Below are 20,532 nucleotides of genomic sequence, written 5' to 3' on the forward strand. Positions count from 1 at the left end.
ATTGTGTTTTGTAATGCATGACTAAATGCATAATTTACTACAATGACTCCAAATGTCCTACTGGACAATATGATTTATCTTAAAATTTGCATATATATAGAATTAAATATCTACTATTCCCTTTATCAACCTTTACATGAGGGACCTTCTAGAAGGACAAACATACAAAAACATTGCTGAAATAAATACAGGATAGTTTAGAAACACAGAGGCAGTGAGGGTCTATCTCGCCAGCTGCCACAGTGTTTTAGTTTATGACAAGATTAAAACAAGACAATATTCTAATAAATGACCAATAAATACAAAGACTGAGTTCTATAGAAACACTTAAAAGCAAGTGTGGGGCCATACCTGCTTCCAATAACTAGGGGAAAATGTCCAGTATAGTGGATGTTCGCAATGAGGAGGTTATGACTAGGATGTAAAGCTTACAGAGCTGTTTCTGAACGAAAATAGCGCCTGGTCTATTTAGGTGAGGAGCGCCTTCTTCTTCAGCACGAGGATCTTTATCTGTCACTATCAGCTTCAAATTTGTTGCTTGCACAGATTGTTCACTGACTTTACAGCACTTCCCACGATCTGCACTGCTCACATTCACAGTTGCAGGTAGTGCATGCATGTGCAAGTTATGTACAAGAACAGGCACAGATAATCTACATAGAGGAAACGTATGATTTAAATGTTTTGCACATAGTCTTTCTCTTTTAGATACACACAGGGGAAACATGTATTTCAACTCTTTTGTTTTTGTTACTAAATAAACTTCCAGTGCAAATATGCATTCATAAGTATGCATTCTTAAGCACAAACAAAGATTTGAGTTTTATTACACACTTCTATAACCTAAGAATAGCTAAGCCAGTTTGCACTGAGTTTCAGAAAAGGTTCTATATAGAACCATCTACAGCACATTCTCCATCAGTCAGAAGAACCCTTTCATGATGCAAAGAAGCCTTTAATCAATCAAAGGGTTCTTTGAGTGTTCATGGTTCCATATAGAACCATTTTCTTTGCTAAAGAATCCTTGAAGCACCATCTTTCTTAAGTGTGTACCGCTACCATGTGTCAGTGCAGTGCTAAGAATGGTCCACCACCCAAGTAATATCTGGTCAACTAGTCCAAAACTGACCAATAATGAACAAGTTAGAGGGCGGCTGACAACATATGGGCTACAGTCTGTAATTGTAGACTGATACAGTGGACGTTTAAGGGAGGTGGGCTTCAAAAAGTGGCCAGTGAGTGAAAGTACACAAGGGGGTCTTACACTCAACTAATGAGGCTATGAACACTATGGTCCCACTATATAGTGTCTCTAATAACTGTGTAGTTACATGTGAACAACATATGTGGCAACACTGTAACCACTAATGATTTAGTCACTGTTACAGATGGATTACACCTTATGTAATAACACAAGTGTATCTTAATAGTTGTAACAGCCTATTCTCTCTCATGTAATTACACAATGGTAATAACATAAATGCAATTACATTTGTAATCACTGGAACACTGGACAGTTTTTTTCAAGCAGTAAAAGGAAGTATGTAATAACTTACATTAAGACATTACTTACACTGTATCTGCCAGCTTTCCTAACATTAGCTAGCATTTATGTTGCTGGTGCTGTGACACCACTTTCAGCTTTAAACCATTCTGTATATGTGACAGTCCAGCAGAGTCCACTTATATTAACATGTAACTTTTATGACATTAATTAAATGTGTTGCATTACACCCCAAGTAATGTCTATATTACCTCTCCATTATTACACAGTACCTACATAACAACTACACTGTAATCCCGCATTTTGTTTTAACTCAAATAAATTAAGTCTGTTGTACATAAAACTCAGTATATCCCACATATTACTCATCAATTTTAAGTTAAGGAACATTTTTGATGATTTTGTACAGTCAAATGGCATTTCTGAGTTGAACTAACTTATTGCTATTTAGTTTAGTCTGTTGCTATGGCAACTTTGAAACCCTACATTCAAAAAATGATGACATTTCTGTTGGTTTTAATTGTTTCTTTCTCACTAAAGTTGCTGAACAAATGTGTGAAACTGAGTGAAGCTAAGTAAGCTGTAAAATACAGTTACAGTTATATATTTCTTTCCCATTGGCTGCTGGCTCCATCTATTTGCATATTGAGTGTTTCTTTCTATTTGTTTTACTCGCCGTCAGTGTGCTTTCATTCCACCCAGGCTGCCTTTCCTCAGGCATATGTGTTTTATATATGCTTTATGCTGCCTGATGTTGTGTTGTTGGCTAAGAGCGAAAGTTATCGTTCTCTTTGCTGATGAGTGGGCGTTTGTGTCGGTCAGTGACCATGTTCACTGTAAAGGTTAACTCTTCGGTCTTTGTCAAAGCGGTTATTATCACTTAATTAGAAAAAAAATTCTCAATTGCCTAATGAAACCTGGAATTAAATTGCAATTTCAAAATGTTAAATTAAAATAATTAGAATTTATGACTTGCACAAACATGTGTTTATGTTAGCCTAATACAAAAATTATAGTTATTCTAACTTAAGTTTCATTACGCATTATTTAATTTTTTTAAGTAAATTCAACTTATCCGGGCTTACACTGCACTACAGGAACGTTCCTCTGTAGAAGATGCACTTGTGTAATTACATGAGGCAAAACTGAAAGTTCATACACGTGTAATTACATAGGCTGTACTGCTGTAATCCATCTGTAACACCGACTAAATCATCAGTAGTTACAGTGTTGTTGCATATGTTGTTCATGTGTAACTACACAGTTATTAGAGACACTTGATATAAAATGGGACCAACACTATCATACTGAGCTTATTGGAAATGCTGGCTGTCATACATTGTCAGCCGTATTAGCATTCTCTGGATCCTTTTATTGACAATGACATACGCACTAAGCCAGATGGCATGAGGTGATGTTTATTTACTGCTGACTGTTTTTTGTCGTTTGTCATCATTTGTCATTTCGATTGCTCATCAGCAGAGTCATAATTAAACTGTACTTGAGCTCTTAGCTATAATGTGTTGACTTTATGAACCAGACTGATTAGAAATGTGGCCCCCAGGTGCCGGAATGCTCTGAAAATGATCTCATGTAATAGAGTTCAATTAGCAGTCTCTAATGAAGCCCTGTGCTTCTCAGTACAATCGCAATCTACTGTCAGCGGCATCGTTAGCAGTCACTCACAATTAGCCACTAAAAGGGCAGGATCTGCATTCATAATGCATCAACGTCAGTCAGTCGGCGTTATAAACAGCGTTTATTCTAATCAACATAACAGTGATCGTTTCAACTTTATAGGTCAACGATGACTAATTTATTACTTGGTAATCTAATGGTGTGATCATTATGCTAATGCATACAGAGAGAGAGGGAGAGAGAATGGAGAGAGAGAAATGTGCAGAAACTGGACTCACATGGTGGATATGTCGAGCAGTTTGAGGTGTTGGTCACAGCCCAGCTGTGCTGCTACATCTCTGAACTCTTCCGTCAGTCGGATCAGACCCAGATCCAGATCAAACTCAGCAGGGAACTCGACGATCCAGTACCTAAATGCACACAGAGGACCAAAAATCAGTTTCTGTCTTCATAGATTTATAGATTTAAGCCCACACTTTTACTCTCATATTCTCAATGTGCAAAAATCAGAAACTATTGTTGATTTATTTAACGTCCAGCAAAAATGGCCATTTAGTACAATATTCAGGTTTCAGTGTCAGAAAAAATGAAATAAACAAATTGTCGCTGTTGGAACGAAGCAAAGCATAACTAGGGTACGGAGCCCTGCTGGTGAGCCTGTATTAGTAAAAATAATGTGTGGCCATGCCGTATTAACGAGTGGGAATGAGATCCTAATATGTGGCCACAAATTAGTAAGTTGTGGAAACAGGATAATAAGCTTGTGGCCTCGACTTAGTGAGGCATGGGAACAAGTTCATGCCTTATTAAGCTGTGGCCAAGGATTAATTATCTTATTGCCACACATTAGGATCTCATTCCCACGCCTTACTAAGTTGTAGCCATGACTTGACTAAGTCATGGCCATGCATTAGGATCTCATTCCCACGCCTTACTAAGTTGTAGCCACAACTTAATTTTCTTGTTCTCATGCTTTACTAATGGCCAAACATTAGGATCTCGTTCCCATGTCTTACTAAGTTGTAGCCACGACTTGACTATCTCATTCCCCTGCTTTACTTAGTCAAGGCCACACATTGGGATCTCGTTCCCATGCCTTACTAAGTTGTAGCCATGACTTTATTACCTTGTTCCCATGCTTTACTAAGTCATGGCCAAGTATTATCATAATTTATATGGTATTTCACCAGCAGGGCTCTATACTGGTGTTTTCAAATTATGTTAAAAGTGAAAACGATAACAAAAGATATACAAGGTTTTTGCATGACAGCCACAATATATTCAAAACAAAATCACAGAAAACTACCAACAACTACATTCACTGTGTCCACTCTTCGCCGTCATTACAGCTTCCATTCTTTTCAGAAGACTTTGCAGTTTTTCAAGGAAATCTGCAGAGATGATTTTCCCCACCTCCAAAGTTCAGTCTTAGAAGTTGGTTGCACTTCCTGCTTCTCACCATTCAAAGTTTGGGGCTTTGCATTAGTCCTGCGAGACACAAGCAGCTTCTTTGTTTATTGGCAAACTTCTCTCAGTGAGGCTTCTTGCCAGCTATAGATCCTTTTAGACCCGTAGCATTACATTGTCTTCTCACAGTGGAAGGATGGACAGAAACACCTGTGGATGTTTTCAGATCTGAAGCAGCTTGATTTTCCCCTCTGTCTCAAAGAGGAAAGTGCTATGTATGTGATGGGGACAGTTCTGGTGGTCTACAAGGTCTTGCACAGTTGTTAGGCATCCCAATTTCTTGTAATCATTATTTGAACTTTTGGAACCCCCTGTTTTTTTCACAGGGGGCTGCTTTCACTCAGGTATGTCAAACTGGGGACCTTCCAGGCCAAAGTGCTGTGGAGATTAGCATTTACCCTCATCTAAAGCTCTGAATTCAGTCCATGAAGGCCTTGCTAATTAGCTGATGAGCTGAATCAGATGTGTTTAATGAGGCAGTGTGCTGAAGTCTGCAGTATTTTGGCCTGCCCGGGACCTGAGCTTGACACATGTGCCTTGACTTTTCCCTTTTTTATGCAAGTGGATTATTTTATATCTGATCTTGTCAGAAACGTCTCCTGAAAAAATGAATAACTTGTACTTCTTTGCTGATTTGACTGGAAATGAAATGACCAAGGGGTGGTCTCTTACTCCTACTTGCTCTCTTACTGCAATCACATAACTTATATATTACTTTCACAATAGTTACCACATAATTTAGAGTAGTTAGGGGAGAGGGGGCACAACATAATGTGTGGTAAAATGTATAAAAGCCTTGTTATATAATTTTTGCCCCATTTTGTCGCCTCCTCCACCTGTTCCTTTTTCCTCACAAGATCACTTGAGTCCTTGAACGGTCCAGAGGACTCCCACTCCCATGAATCAGTGAAATACCACGAGACTCTTATCCCATCGCCATCAACCAATGAACAATCATTTCAGCGTTCCTCCTCACCAGAATTCCAAGCTGTCACACCTGTTTTCCATTACACTCCATTAGTCAGTTAGTATATAAAGCCCAGCCTTCAGCTTAGTAATTTGTGAAGTATTGCCAACACCTTCGTTGTGTCCTGAGTGGTCTTTGTGTAAGTTCTTTTGTGTATGACCTGTTTTCTGTATTTCTGACCTGCCCTTTTTGGTTCGTTTGCTGGATACTGTCTGAGATTTTGGTTTTCGAACTTGGACTGGTTTTTGGCTACTCTCTGGATGTCTCATTTGTTTTGGTTCTCTTGCTCTCTGGTTCTGACCCTAGCCTGTTCTGACTACGCCCTCTGTACCTCTCTTCACCAAAACCTCAAGTAAACTTCAGCCTTGTCCTTTTATCTGCGAGCGTCTGATTTGTTTTGACATCGTAACAGTCTAATCTAATTCATTGCTCCATCTTAGAGAAACTTACCAATCTAATTTCTTTACAGTGGTGGTGATGGGAACCAGGGGTCACAATGTCTACAACTCAAGAATAGCCATTTCCTTTACTGTATAAAACCATTAGTGAACCTATGTGTCTTCTGAGCCTTTATATTCAATGTAGTTCATGGTAAAACATTGGTAAATACAATTTTTAAAACAAAACTACAATCCTGCCTTATAACCTAATATCAGAATAAGTGCATTGCATTTATACAGCCCATCTTCAAAATATTACAAAAACAGTGAAGTGAGCATTCACTCTTGGAAAGAGAGGGAGAAACATAGGAAAAACAAGACTTTCCTCTGTGTTTTTGGAGTGGACACTGCCTCCTGGTGCACAGGTTCACGTTATGTACAAGTACGTTGGGAGACACCTATGCGAACGTCCCACATGTTCACAGATGCAGAAATATATTTAGGCCTTTGCACGCGGCAATGTTAGCACACATCACCTAGACAGACTGTGCTTTTTAGATAGAGCACAATAACAACCTCAGGGTGGGACTGTGGATGTGTGTGTTTGCTTGCATGCAGGCACGGCCACACTGAATGGGTGTTCTGAGGACAAAAGGTCATTTAGGGTCAACTACAGCTTCTGTTCTGAAAAAGAGTGGTCTGAATTGAATGTATAGGCCCTTCAAAGTTGCCTTCAATATTTAGTGAAATAACGATAGCCATTTAGGTTTACCCTCAACAACCACTTTACAAGAAACCCATAGACTGTAGCTCCTGGCTGGTGTGCAGCAAGACTAGTTCATCTGTTGATGCACAATCTGTGCTAGAAATCCTATAGTCCTTCATCAGTGGTCAGTTTCTGATCGCAAAGCTGTTATTGAGTAGATATTTTTGGGTAGTGGACCATGCTCAACCTGCACTACCATGTCAATAGCATGACAGTGTCAATGATGCATTGAGAATAGTCCCTCCACCCAAATTATGAGGCATGGGAATCTGGTCAGCAGCTGTCCTGTGGTTAGAAACTGGCCTAATAATAAACAAGGTGGAGGGTAGGTGACAAATTGTGCAATATATTAATGGATCCGGTTCAAAGTCTTAGTTCAAGGCGCACTTCAGACTTTTAACCAACTTTAACTTTCACTTCAGAGGGGCTGGCTACGGATAGAGGGGGACAGCATGCAAGCTAGGAAGAGAGCCATTGCTACAGTGAGGCTGATAACCACCAACTAACCCACTTTAGCTACTATAACCAAATCAAATATGTATATATACATATATATATATATGACATAAAATTGCTGACCTTGCAATGGCTATACTGTAATATCTGACATAATACTGCGATGGGTATTCACTAATAACCACAGTTTCATTGCCATCGGCAGACTTTCCTTTTCTTATCAGAAATAAGGGCTTCCAACTGAGATAGCCTAGGCCCCCCCCAGCCACCCCTATAGCTATGCCACTGCTATAAGGTACATACAGCTAATAAAGTGGGCAGTGAATGGAAATAGTGGTCTTTTCTAATAAACTGAACAAAACTTGTAGGGTCAAACTACACAATTTGGCCAATAGTATATGGACACCTGACCATCACACCTATAGGTGCTTGTTGGGCATCTCATTCCAAAATCGTGGATATTAATATGGAGTTTCTTCCTCGCTTTGCGGTTATAATTGGTTTTGTGGAAGGCTTTCCACAAGATTTTGGAGTGTGTCTCTGGGAATTTGTGCCCATTCAAAGAGCATGTGTGAAGTCAAGTACTGCTATTGGACGAGAACGTCTGGCTTGCATTATGTGTTCCAGTTCAATCTAAAGGTGTTCAGTGGTGTTGAGGTCAGGCCACTGGAGTTCCTCCACACCAAACTTGTCAAAACAATGTCTTTAAGGCCACAGTCATGCTAGAACAGGAAAAGGCCTGCTCTTAACTGTTTCCACAAAGCATAGAATTGTCTAAAATATCTCTGTATGCTGTAGCATTAAAATGACCATTCTCTGTTACTAAGGGGCCCAAACCATGGAAAGCAGTCCCAGCCCATTATCCCTCCTCCACCAAACTGCTGGTGGCACTGTGCATTCTGGTAGATGGTGCTCTCCTGGCGTCCACCAAACCCATATTTGTCCATCAGACTGCCAGAGAGTGAAGCACGATTCATCACTCCAGAGAACAAGTTAACACTCTGTAGTGAGTGAAGCAACAGAGGATTTCTATGGCTACATGCTTCAGCTTTGTGCCTGAACTGTTGTTGCTCCGAGATGCTTCTATTTCACAAGAATATCACTTACTGTTGACAGGGGCAGATCTAGCATGGCAGAAATTCAAAAAGCTGACTTGTGGCAAAGATAGCATCCTAAAGTCACAGAGCTCTTCAGTACGACCCGTTCTACTGTCAGTGTTTGTCTATGAAGACTCCATGGCTATTTGCCTGATTTTATACACCTGTTACCAAAGGGTGTGGCTGAACCACCTGAACTCTATAATTAAGAGGGGTGTCCACATACTTTTGGCCATAAAGTGTAAGTGTGAGTAAAGGACGAATGCTGTTATAACACCACTGACCGTGGACAGAACTTTGAAACTGCTCATATGAAAAAACACAGCTGACTTTTAAAACCAGAGAGAGAAGCAGGGAAAGAACGGTAAAGCGAGCCCGAGGCTCTCTCTAGTATGAATAACAGATTGCTGAGTCACTGGTTTCTGTTCCTTTCACATGAAAAAAACTCTGCTTGTCTCCTGAGGACTCCTGTCAGTCCTCATGACATCACAGCTCCAAGCACAAGCTCCAGTCACGCAGCCTCCAGCAAGGAAGAACGTGAAGTGGGGAAGTGGGGGGGTGGCGGTCAATGCAGGCCGTAACGGCCTTCTCACGACGCTCTCCGCCGCAGGTGGTTGCCTAGCGATGCAAAAACATCTTGAGGATGTAGATAGGGGCCTGAAAAGGAGCTGAGAAAAAAATAGATTGTTTACCTCATTAAATAGCAAATCTTCAGCCTCGTCCGCTGACCGTCGTCCCCCGTACAGTCACGATATGTGAGCGCTTGTCAAGGAGAGTAGGTCAGTGAAAAGGTTCGGTCACACACATACATTCAGGCAAAGACATCGTTCTGTGAAAATGTTGGAACTAATTCGTATAATAATAATAGCACTTTATTAAGTTTCTTTCACGTCACCCAAGAACAACAAGATGCAACGACACATCAAAACAAACTGAACATACAGTGATCAAGCATAACATTATGACCACCTTGTTTCTACCCTCATTGTCCATTTTATCAGCTCCACTTACTATATAGGTGCACTTTGTAGTTCTACAGTTACAGACTGTAGTCCATCTGTTTATCTGCATACTTTGTTAGCCCTCTTTTACCCTGTTCTTCAGTGGTCAGGACCCACATGGACCCTCACAGAGCAGGTACTATTCGGGTGGTGGATCATTCTCAGCACAGCAGTAACACTGACGTGGTGGTGGTGTGTTAGTGTGTGCTGCGCTGGTCTGAGTGGATCAGACACAGCAGTGCTGCTGGAGTTTTTAAACACCTCAGTGTCACTGCTGGACTGAGAATAGTCCACCAACCAAAAATATCCAGCCAACAGCGTCCTGTGGGCAACGTCCTGTGACCACTGATGAAGGACTAGAGGATGACCAACACAAACTGTGCAGCAGCAGATGAGCTATCGTCTCTGACTTTACATCTACAAGGTGGACTGACAAGGCAGGAGTGTCTAATAGAGTGGACAGTGAGTGGACACAGTGTTTAAAAACTCCAGCAGCACTGCTGTGTCTGATCCACTCGTACCAAAAAACTGGACTACTTACAACATGTTTTAAGTTTTGGAATTGAGAACTGAGATGGTATGGAATCGACTCTCCGGTCACTTGGAATCAGGAAAGGTGTCAACTTTCTGGAATCGAACAGTCTAATTAGCTAGCTAATTAGTGTCTATGTCAACTCCTGCATTTGTAAGTTTTAAAACAGCTGGCTTCAGCTAACTTCTGCCAAAGTTGCTAAGTAGGCCATATTGGCACTTTTACATTTTCCTAATTCCTAATGGGAAATAGCCAGATGTCCCTCATATTTTGATGGTTTCCTTCATACTGGGGACATTTGGTTTCCACAAGGAGCTAATTACTAGTCCACCCACACAAACACTTTATGTATTACTGGCGAGAGACGAGCGGTCAGTTTCTAATCAGCCGGTGTTGAGGTCAGAAACTGAGAATGACAGTGACTTACATATCAGCTGTTTAGAGTATTCTCATGTACTAGATGCACATTCACCAATCTACACGCATTCATTACAGATACAAGAGCATTCAGGGAAAACTCTTGAGGTATCAGAGCATGGAACTCAAAGTTCAACAGAGGTTCGATTCTGATTGTCTACCGACCTGAGGGGTATTCCAGACAGTGAAACTGGATCATTTAAACCTACAAATGAGGAGTCTCTACATAATATCCTTACTCGTCCTGTTTCAGGCTTGACCTTTGGCTTAAATATCTGTAGTTAATTATTATTAACTGAGACAATCCCCTGAGAAATTCTATGCCCTGTCTAGAAGTCTAGAAATGACAGCTGCCTCCTAACTGATGTTAGGATTTGACTGTACAGTCTGATGTGTGAGTGATGTGGTGTAAGGTAGGGGGTGTTTTTGTACACTAGGGGGAAGATGCAGATCTGTCCCATTTTGCTTTTCACGTGTGACAGACGCACCTCCTGGAATCAGCAGTTTCCATGTTTATGCAGTCAATTACACTTACAGGTTGGTTTTCACACAGTGTCAGGACGTGACATTATACCTATGCCCCACTTATTTTATACATATATAAGTATCTATATGCAAAAATAATGTATCCCATAAGGATTTATACATACAGCACTGTGCAAAAGTCAGAGACCGCCATCATCTGTTTCATTTCTATGAAATAAACAGCCATTAAGTACAAGTTATTCACTTTTCAGTGTCATGGAAAAAGCAGAAAACATAAATTACACAGAAGCCTCAACAATAAAATATAATATCAAATTTCTCAGTATTTAGAGTTTCCACTCTTTGCCTTTATTACAGCTTCCATCCTTTTCAGAGTCTTGTTTTCAGTTTTTTAAGAAATCTACAGGGATTTGTTTTAGGGCAAGAATATTCGACTATTTGGATATTCGTCCATTGGGCAGGTATTCGATTTTTAATTTTGGGGTGTTAAATGTGGGCTGTCAATAAAGGCGAACTGCAAACTACTGTAACGTTCGGGGTACTCGGAAAACTCAAGGTTATGATTCATAATGCAGCTTTATTGTTAATTTGCTGAAAACAGAGCCAAACACGGCAGGAAGAAGCACAGCCTCTCCAGCGCTAGCAGCTAAAAACACGGCCCTCTGCTCTACTCCGGAACAACCCACCTCTCCACCTGTATTCAGGCTCTTCAACATAAAAGTCCTTGTATGAATAAACCTAAAACAGTCCAACATAAACATTTCTTCTCCTTAAAAAAACTGGACTACTTACAACATAGTGTGGTAATGACACAATACATTTTGTCAGCTCATTCATTATGTACTATATTTATATTTTTTAATTGCACTGTTAAAATGTGGGAACATATACCATCCCAGCCCGGGCGCCTATGAACATCACGCCAACTGACAGGAGCGGTACTGGACCCGTACAAGGGCAGCAATGTATGCCCTTCATACCTTGAGTTAAACCCCTTTCGTGAAGTGCTGGTTAACCTGTGCTATTACCCCTAAGCCCACAGCTAAGAGAGGCTAGTGCGCCTGGTAGACTGAGCGAAGCCAAGCTGTGAGCACCACAGCAGAAGAAGTCACGGAGGTGCTTTCAACAGGCATCGGATACAGATTTTATAAGCGACTTTCTATCATGGTTGTCTCTTGTAATTTCTTTTTGACTTGTTTGACATGTAAGTGAATTATCTTATATTTGATCTCCTCAGAAAATTAATAATTTGTGCCTAATGGCTGATTTCACTGGAAATTAACCCCTTAAATGGCCAGTGCCCACCGGCAGGCCCAAAGTTTTATTACACACTTCTATAACCTAAGAAGAGCTCAACCAATTTGCATTTAAGTCCCTGTAGTTACTGAATAATAAGTCTTAGGCTCAATCCCATTTCACCCCTCGCCCCTACCACTTAGCCCTTACCCCTCTGCTTTGTGTGTTTACGCCCAAGGGTAGGGTGTCCAGATTTTAATTGAAATAGAGGGGTAGGGTGAAGTGTTAGTACTATATGGCCCTCCGTAGTGTTATGAGAAAAAAGGAAAAACCAGCAAGATGGCTGAACAAGAGACCAAAGAAACCCATAAATTTGAATATTTTCTCTGTTAAAAATTATGATAATCACTGTATTAATTTAGTTTAATATTGTTTCAATGTATTATGGTCCTTTTCTTCATAACAAGCATTAAAAAATCGCTAGTAGTATGCTGGTGTCCCGGTAGCTAGCTAAATTTTCCATTCCACCTTAAATGGTGCAGCAGTTACATTCTGATGCCTCAGGCTTCAGAACTGCTGCACCATTTAAGGTGGAATGGGAAAATTCGAACAAGAAGCTGGTGAATATCTGACTTCAGCTTCATATCACTGAAGAATTAGCAGTGGGCGATAATAAATAATTGCCCCCCCTCTTTGAAAGCATATGATGTCTTAAATGTAACTAAAGCCCAGCAGTGAGGAGCTGAACTTTACCCTCCTCTGCTGTCAATGAAGACGGGCCGGATCGCCTATGGAGCAGCGCTAGTAGCTGTTAATGAAGTAACATTCCAACCACTATCCCTTGTAACTCAGTTCCAAGGGGCAAGGTGACACTCAAAAGCAAGGGGTAGGGGTAAAAAGAAAAAATGGGATCAGGCCTTAGTCTGTAATAAGACTTTAAGGCGCTAAATAAATGAAGGGTGGTCTCTGACTTTTGCACTGTATTAGTTCTGTATATATAAGTACCTATACGTAATAATGAGCTGCTAAAAGTAAGGATGATTTTGCTGGTTTTGACAGCTTGTTCTTTGTCTTGTTTTTCTCAGGGCACAAACAAACACACAAGCACACACTCACAGAGCATGTAAAGGATATATCATGAGGAGTTTTCCTGCCAGCTCTGTCGAGGAGACGTACCAGCGGTGCATGAGCAGGAGAGTCCGGGGCAGCTGGTTCCCAAGCAGCTCTCCTTCATCATCTACACAACACAACACAAACTCATCAAACACTCACCAAATATAGCCTCGGGCATCTTTTACACAGGTATAGAAAACACAGTAGCACACAGAAAGCTCTGGTTCTACGTGCTGAACTTTATAAAGCGGTTACTGTTGCAAACAGGGATGCGCACATGGCGTACCAGGCTCATTAGGCTTGTGGAGTTCAAGGAGATTCACTTGGTCTTAAAGCACGCTTGAAATGTAGTCTTTAGTCTCAAGGGAGTCTTTAACGATAGCAAGAAATCATGTTTGCTCAATGTTTGGGGACAAAAAAGGACAAAATTCAGGTTTCATGGCAGTTTCATCGCTGCTACTCTTTTAAGCTTTGCAACATACATTGGGACATTTTTATAGATAACTTATATTTAACTTTAACTTTTATTTAACTTAAATAAAAGACGCAAACTCCAGACACCAAATGCCTAGGCTGACTACATTCAACTCGTTTAGAGAAAGGGGAACATTTGCTTAGAATCAGTAACAACACCTGATGATCTTGACAGTTATTCTCTTTCTCTTATATATGCATCATACGTTTCACGATGAGTGAATTCAGATCAGTTCAACTGTTTAGTATTAGGGCTGTCAAACGATTACAATAATCACAATTAATCACATTATTCCATGTAGCTAATCGTGGCATTTTTTCTCTTTCTCCTGTATATTGCATCACAGGTTTCATGATGAATGAATTCAGTCGACTTCTACTGTTTAACATTAAATGAAAAATATTCATCATTAATTATTGAAAACAATCACGATTAATCTCGTTATTTCATGTAGGTAATCACGATTAATCCCACTATTCTGTGTAGCTAATTGCCATTAATCGTATGATTTTCATGTATCGGATCGTTCACTTGTCTTGTTTTCCCAAATTTGATCATCAAGTTACAAACAGTGTAAGTGTTCCCTCAAGGGTACAACAGAGGTTTTAAGGTCTGATTGTGAACCTTAAATAAGTTTTTCCAGGTGAAAAGTTCGTATTTGTACCTTTTTATAACCGAACAATGAATAAAAGTCCTGGAGACGAGACGGGGTGTGTGGAGTCAGTACAGCTTAGAACATATCATTTCAGTGGATTATGGTTCAGTTATGTTCCCTGACTAAAGGTACTGAGATGTACCCTTGAGGGTTCCACCCCAGTGACAGTTTTGTACCTTTTTTATTGAGAGTACCGAGTTGAATACAAAAGTTTGAAATCCTCAGTCAAATTACATCTTTTGTAGATTTATTAGGTGATAATAAGTTAACACATCCTCTGTAGGAAATATTTATATATTCATAATTAAATATTGCATTTGACCGCAAATCTATAATGTGCCATAACTTTTGCACAGGCCACTTTCTATGTTTTTTTTCCCATTATGTTAAATTCAGCAAATAAACAGTAATTGTGCATTAAAATGTGTGTTCTTTATAGAGGATGCATGTATGTCGTGAAGTAAAAATAGAGAACTCACCGAAAGCATGGATACATGCATCCAAGAGCAGCTTCAGTGGCGCCGCTTTCCCCAGCGTAAACGACCCCATGACCTCAAGGCCAGCCAGGATCCTACTGGGGCGTCCAACTCAATGCCATCAGATGGCCTCTTCTCCTCTCCTCCCTTCCTCTTCTCTTTCCTCTCCTCCTCTGCTGATGTAAGAGGTTGTCAGAGACTTTCGGGGTGTCCAGCTGACCTGATGCAGCACTGTGGAAGAAATATTAAAGCAATAGTTAACAGTCAGATTTACAGGGCTAACAGTAGCTAACACTAACTCAAGGCTCCACTGCAAAGATAAGCTACTTTAGTTGCTTGAAACCTACATGAAACCTAATTGCACTCAAGTTGCATCATAAACAGTGTCCTGCAACTCACTTGAAACTCAGACGCAACAGTTGCAAGCACAGTTGCACGCATCTCAGCAGTCGGTCATGTGATCACCTTAAACAACACACTTTCAGACCATTTTCACCAGATAGTGGACAAGACAATAAAACAGAGGATGGTTTCTGGGCAGTTGCAAAGGGGATCCTCCTGACTGACTTTGTGAACAGTTGGTAGTTTCGCATTTCGTCAATTTTCATGACAAGAAATGTAAGTTTCTCAGAGCTTATGTTTCTATAACCAGCTGGCGCTAACAGCTGTTTCTTTGTTAGTCTGAAGTTATGGTGATTTATGTAGCTAGATTCAACTTGATGCTCTCTAATTTTAAACAGAGTTTGGATTCATTTGGGATCCAAAGGATGAAAATTATTACAGAAAAGGAGACCAAGATGCGATCTTCGATTAATATTTGTACTTCTAAAAGTAAAAATTGATTAAGTTGAGAAAAATGCTATAAATACATAAACAGCACCAACATGAGTTCATAGCAAGAAAGATACAGTGTTTAAAATATATAAGCTGCAAATTTGGCTAACTAGTAACTGACTGAGTTGCAAGCAACTTTGTTTTGGAATTGCTTCATGTAACTACCAAGTTGGGCAGACATTATGTTGGGGGCAACTCACAACATACAACTAGAGTTTCATGGTGTAAAACCAACCTAAAGAAGCAAAATCTGACCATCAAACATGTCTTGGCTAGGTTTTCTTTAAAACTACTAAGCTTTAAAATGATCTATTTTTAACTACAGTACTTCATTTAAGATGAGCGTCTAAAAGTAGGCTATAATGTTCAAATTGCTCAAACACTCTACAACCCCAAAGGAAGAGCTACATAGCTGACAACATCACATCACGCAAAATGAGTGAGTGCTATTTCAGGCAGGATCTGTAACAGGACTTAATCAGATTCATTCTTCCCTCTAATAACCAATCCAGCATTTTCTGCTGCTTTCAGCCCAACAGCATGTACAAATTGCTTATCCTCTCTTGCATCACTCACTACAGAGTTGCAAACACAACATCAGCGCAACAATTGTGCATCAGGAGCTGGATGAAATGTGTCTCCATGGCAGGCAGCTACACTTAAGCCTAAGATCACTATGTGCAATGCCAAGCGTCAGCTGGAGTGGTGTAAAGCATGCCGGGACTGGACTCTGGAGCAGTCAAAACGTGTTCTCCAGAGTGATGAGTCATGATTCACTATCTGATAGGTGAGGCTGGGTTTTGGCGGATGACCCAGTACCAACAGTAAAGTTTGGTGGAGGAGGGATAATGATCTGGGGTTTTGAGCCCCTTAGATCCAGTAATGTTAATGCTACAGCATACAAAGACATTTTAGGCAATTACATGCTCCCGACCTTGTGGATAAAGTTTGGAAAGACCCTTTGCTGTTCAAGCATGCCTGTCCACATACTTTTGGCCATATAGTATATCACATAATATGGTTTTGGAGAGTGTTATACCAGTGACAGACAGACGTTATGGCAGTCTGAAGCGCAAAATAACAGATCAATTTGTAGAAAATGGGGAGAATGTGTCAAATTCCTGTTGAAAGCTTGCAAATGGGACTTCTTCACTAACATTTCTTTCATGCTATTTGGTGTCCAACTCTGCAAATATGAAATCTCTGTGACTCAAACCCAAGGAATGTGATGAATCCATGTAATGGTTCTTTTTTCCAGCTTTCTTCCCTTCCCTCCCATTCACCTCCTCCATCGACAGCAGTCAAATCATTTGCTTGTTTAATTTTTGTTCCCAGAACTCCCCCATGGCTACCATCAATATTTGATCGCTGTCTCTGGTGTGCCGCCTGCGTGATGCGGCCGAAGCAGCTCACGATTCCACGCAGATGGCGTGCTATCATTCTGGCCCATTGAACTGAACGAGGAGCCGATCAGCGATTACGTAATGCTTCACATGGACACGCAAATTGCTCACTTTCTCATGAGCAATTTGTCATGGGCAGAGTCTAAATGAATGCTTTCAAAAGACTAGCTCCCAAAAGATAAACACTGTAAGTCACAAAAACGCCTTGTGACCTAAACAGCTGATGGTTTGGGGAACAGTATGGAAAATATATCATACGCCTGCCGTCACAGTGATTTCATCAGTATAGCTTTTGTTGACTGCTTACTTATTACTCAGTACTTTGGAGCACTTTACATACTGTGTACACAGTGTATCACTGCTTTCAGAACCATACATGCACAAAATGCACAAACCATGTTTCTTAGGCCCGAAACATACTTCACACAAGGACAGCACTCGGTCAACACACTGCAAACGTTCGGTCCTTCTGTTCAAACTCAACCGCACGTTCTTACGTTGCTGTGGAGGTTAAAACACTCAGTACTGAAGGGGACGATAGAGGACAAATCAGAGAGGGATCTATTGTTATTCCAACAGCCTCAACAGCTAAACGTGGGCAGTAGAGGAGAGTGAGCTGCTTTACCTCTTCACTTGGATTGGAAATTAGATAATTAATTATATTTTTATGCCGTGAGACTCAACTGCTCGTCTGCTATGGCAGTTGAGAAGCACGCTGGTGGTACGAGAATGCTTGGTCAGGCTTGGCTGTCATTATAGCGCCCCCTGCTGTAACGCTCAGAATGCAGCTCGCGCTTGCATCACATTATGAAATGCGTCGTGACACATTTTTGAGTGCAACTACGCGTGAAACCCCGTCTGCATAGCTCAAAGCGTCTGCGTTTGCGTCCTTGCGTGAAGTATGTTTCAGGCCTTAATGTCATCGTTACAGTTTTAGCATTCGAGCTAAATTAGAAATTGCATATGAGGGCTTCAAGTGGCAAAACCATCTATGCATTGGCTCTAACACTGGGAGATTGCCCTCGCTCTCCCCCCATCGCTCAGCACGATGCTAGCCAGCATGGGTGCCTGTTAGTTGACATGGCAGTTAGTGTTCTCCTCTAAGCATGTTGAGCTCTTCAAAGATGTTACATTAGGAGCAGTTTGAAAAGTTGTGGTGGTAATTAATGAATCTCTGAGGGAGTATGTGCTAACATTCACCCTCCCAGCTTTTTAACATTGTGTTATCGGGGGAGACCTATTTAGCGTGTGAAATTGGCAGTGACCCAAAAAGAAACCACAGCGGGGGTTCATACTGCATTTTTCTGAGGATGGACAAAAGCAAGGCGTATGTATATTTTTCTTGGGGGTTTCCACTGCTGCACCTTTTAAATGCCACGTTGGGCTGTGCAACAGCTAGTTCTAGCTAACTGGCTGGCTAAAATTAGCCAAACATCTTGCTTGTTAATTATAGATAACATAACGAAACCAGAGTCAGTATAAGGAGACCTGCCACTTCGTATTTCTCCCATTATATCAAAAACATGACTGCAAAATGCTGGAGGGCGTCTGCCTTCAATGAACGAGGGTGAATAGAGCTAAACGGCTAAAAACAAAAAAATTTAACTTCTAATCATTTGTGCAGGAACTTCCTTCAATTTTGGAAAGTATAAGCCCTGATAGCGAGCATATATCAGTCCTACTGGCTTGATAAGGTCGGCACCCCACTGATTGTTTGCCACTGCTGGTCCACCCTCGGTCACACATACAAGTTTTAACTAGTTTTTAAACTCCCCAAACAGATTTTAAATGCACAGAGACTTTTATTTTGGAAAATAAACTTAGACAAATATAACAAACAAATGAGAAAAAAAAATCATGACTAGGCCTGATATAAAATGATTTTATAGAGAATGTTGTTGCAGACACTGAGCTAGATTAAAATTATTTACTAAACTAATTTACAAAGAAAGGAAGGAAGGAAAAATCAGTAAATTAGACTGTGGGAAATGAGCGATGGTAAGTGGAATTTTGTCTAATACTCTGCTTACACACCAGTGGACCGCCCAGAAAACGCTGAGCAAAACGCCAGTGGACCACCAGATTTGCCATCAGTGGGCCGACAGTGGTCCGCTATCCTCTCGCTATCAGGGAAGATGTATTTTATATTTAAAAAATCTAAGAAAACATACCAGCATCTTTTCGTTTTTCTACAGCAAAGAGGTTTTGTGCAGTAGGATGCTAGCATTATTGCTACTGAGTGCTTACTAGTTGGCTGAGTTGCTCACTGATACTATGAACATACATGAAGTCAGATTTTATACCTGAACTTTAAAAGTGCTCAAACATATTACAGCAGTGCTGAGTACTGTATACTGTACTGTGTTCAGAAAATGAGTGCATTTTCTGTATTAAATGAATAAGACTTTACAAACTATGATCCATAGAAGCTCATTTATTTTAGACTCAAGGAGATCCTTCTAGCATTCAGCCATTATGCAGTGGCAGTCCTCCTCACTACATATCCTCTGACGAAACAATGAAAAACAAAAAATCTCTTATTTTGAAATAAAAGTCACACTGATGACATCACTTGACTTCCTTTTACCTGTTTTCTGAGGATCTATGAAGAAAGGCTCATGGTGAGTCCACTGTGTCTTTCAGTTATCAGAGATTTTCTCATTTAGCTCATGATTTCATACGAAGCTTTTAGCTGAAGTCACTGGTGTGACCGAATTTATTCTGAGGTAGTTGTGAAAAAACAGAATACAAATGGATTAAATTCCATATTTTAGTGGATATTCCATGATTGACAACATGTGGTTTGATGCTCTGTAGCAGCCATTTTGTAAAATGCATTGTTCATTAAAAATGTCTCTGGTGTTTCCTTTATTATGTGTAACACCAATGAGGATCGGTAACAACGGTGACACCTGTGGAGAGATAGAAAAGTGGACGTTTTTTGTAGAATGACCCAGCATATGTGGTGCTGTTAGCAAAAGGAAGGTAAATTGAAAAAACAGCTCTTTGTTTGTCATGATTTAGATACAGGAAGGACCTCAGCAATTAATGCTCCTCTATTACAACTGACAATGACTGACAAACAATGAAAAAAGGCACCTCAGCCGCAAAAACCAGTGTGAACTCCCCAATAACAGTCGTCTCAATGCCTCAGTGTCTCATTGCTCGAAGAAGTGCTATTGCTGAGATAACAGTAGTTGCTTTTCTTTTCCAAACGGAGCAAAATTCTTTGAGAAAGATAAAATATGATGTCTGGAACTTCTGGATCCAGGACCAAACTGGTGCTTTACGGTGAAAATTGATACCAGATTGCAGTATTGTGTAAATTATCTTCTATTTCGGGACTTTTGGGGTTTTTTGATTGGGGTGGATTGTCAAACAAATCCACAGAGAAATTACTAGTTGGAAAACAGCTCTAGTCTTTTGGGTTTTGCGCTGGTCTATATGGTGTAGACACTAACAGATATCCTCTTATAAATCCTCTGAAGTCAGCTCTTCCTATTTCATTACGCTGTTTGAAGACCATCCACGTCTTCGTGTCACCGGTGTAGATGTAGATGGAGAAAGGCTCAATGAGTGATTATTGATGTGCTCTCTCGTTGCTATCTTTGTGCACTGAGGTGTTTGGC

General features: G+C 40.5%; 1 protein-coding gene across 3 annotated transcripts in view; it reads right to left on the bottom strand.

Annotated features, from left to right (window-relative positions):
* Positions 1–20,532, bottom strand: part of rasgrp3 (RAS guanyl releasing protein 3 (calcium and DAG-regulated)) — a 119,625-nt gene that overhangs the window by 48,243 nt on the left and 50,850 nt on the right. For all 3 annotated transcript variants that reach the window (XM_036592620.1, XM_036592618.1, XM_036592619.1), the window contains exons 2-5: positions 14,670–14,897; positions 13,082–13,184; positions 8,968–9,030; positions 3,421–3,552 (exon numbers count right to left, since the gene is read on the bottom strand). In XM_036592620.1, coding sequence (XP_036448513.1) covers positions 3,421–3,552; positions 8,968–9,030; positions 13,082–13,184; positions 14,670–14,739 — 368 coding nt within the window. In that variant the 5' untranslated portion in view covers positions 14,740–14,897. The remainder of the gene's footprint in view (positions 1–3,420; positions 3,553–8,967; positions 9,031–13,081; positions 13,185–14,669; positions 14,898–20,532) is intronic.

This window comes from Colossoma macropomum, unplaced genomic scaffold (genome assembly GCF_904425465.1).
Source record: "Colossoma macropomum unplaced genomic scaffold, Colossoma_macropomum, whole genome shotgun sequence".
Classification (NCBI taxonomy): Eukaryota; Metazoa; Chordata; class Actinopteri; order Characiformes; family Serrasalmidae; genus Colossoma; species Colossoma macropomum.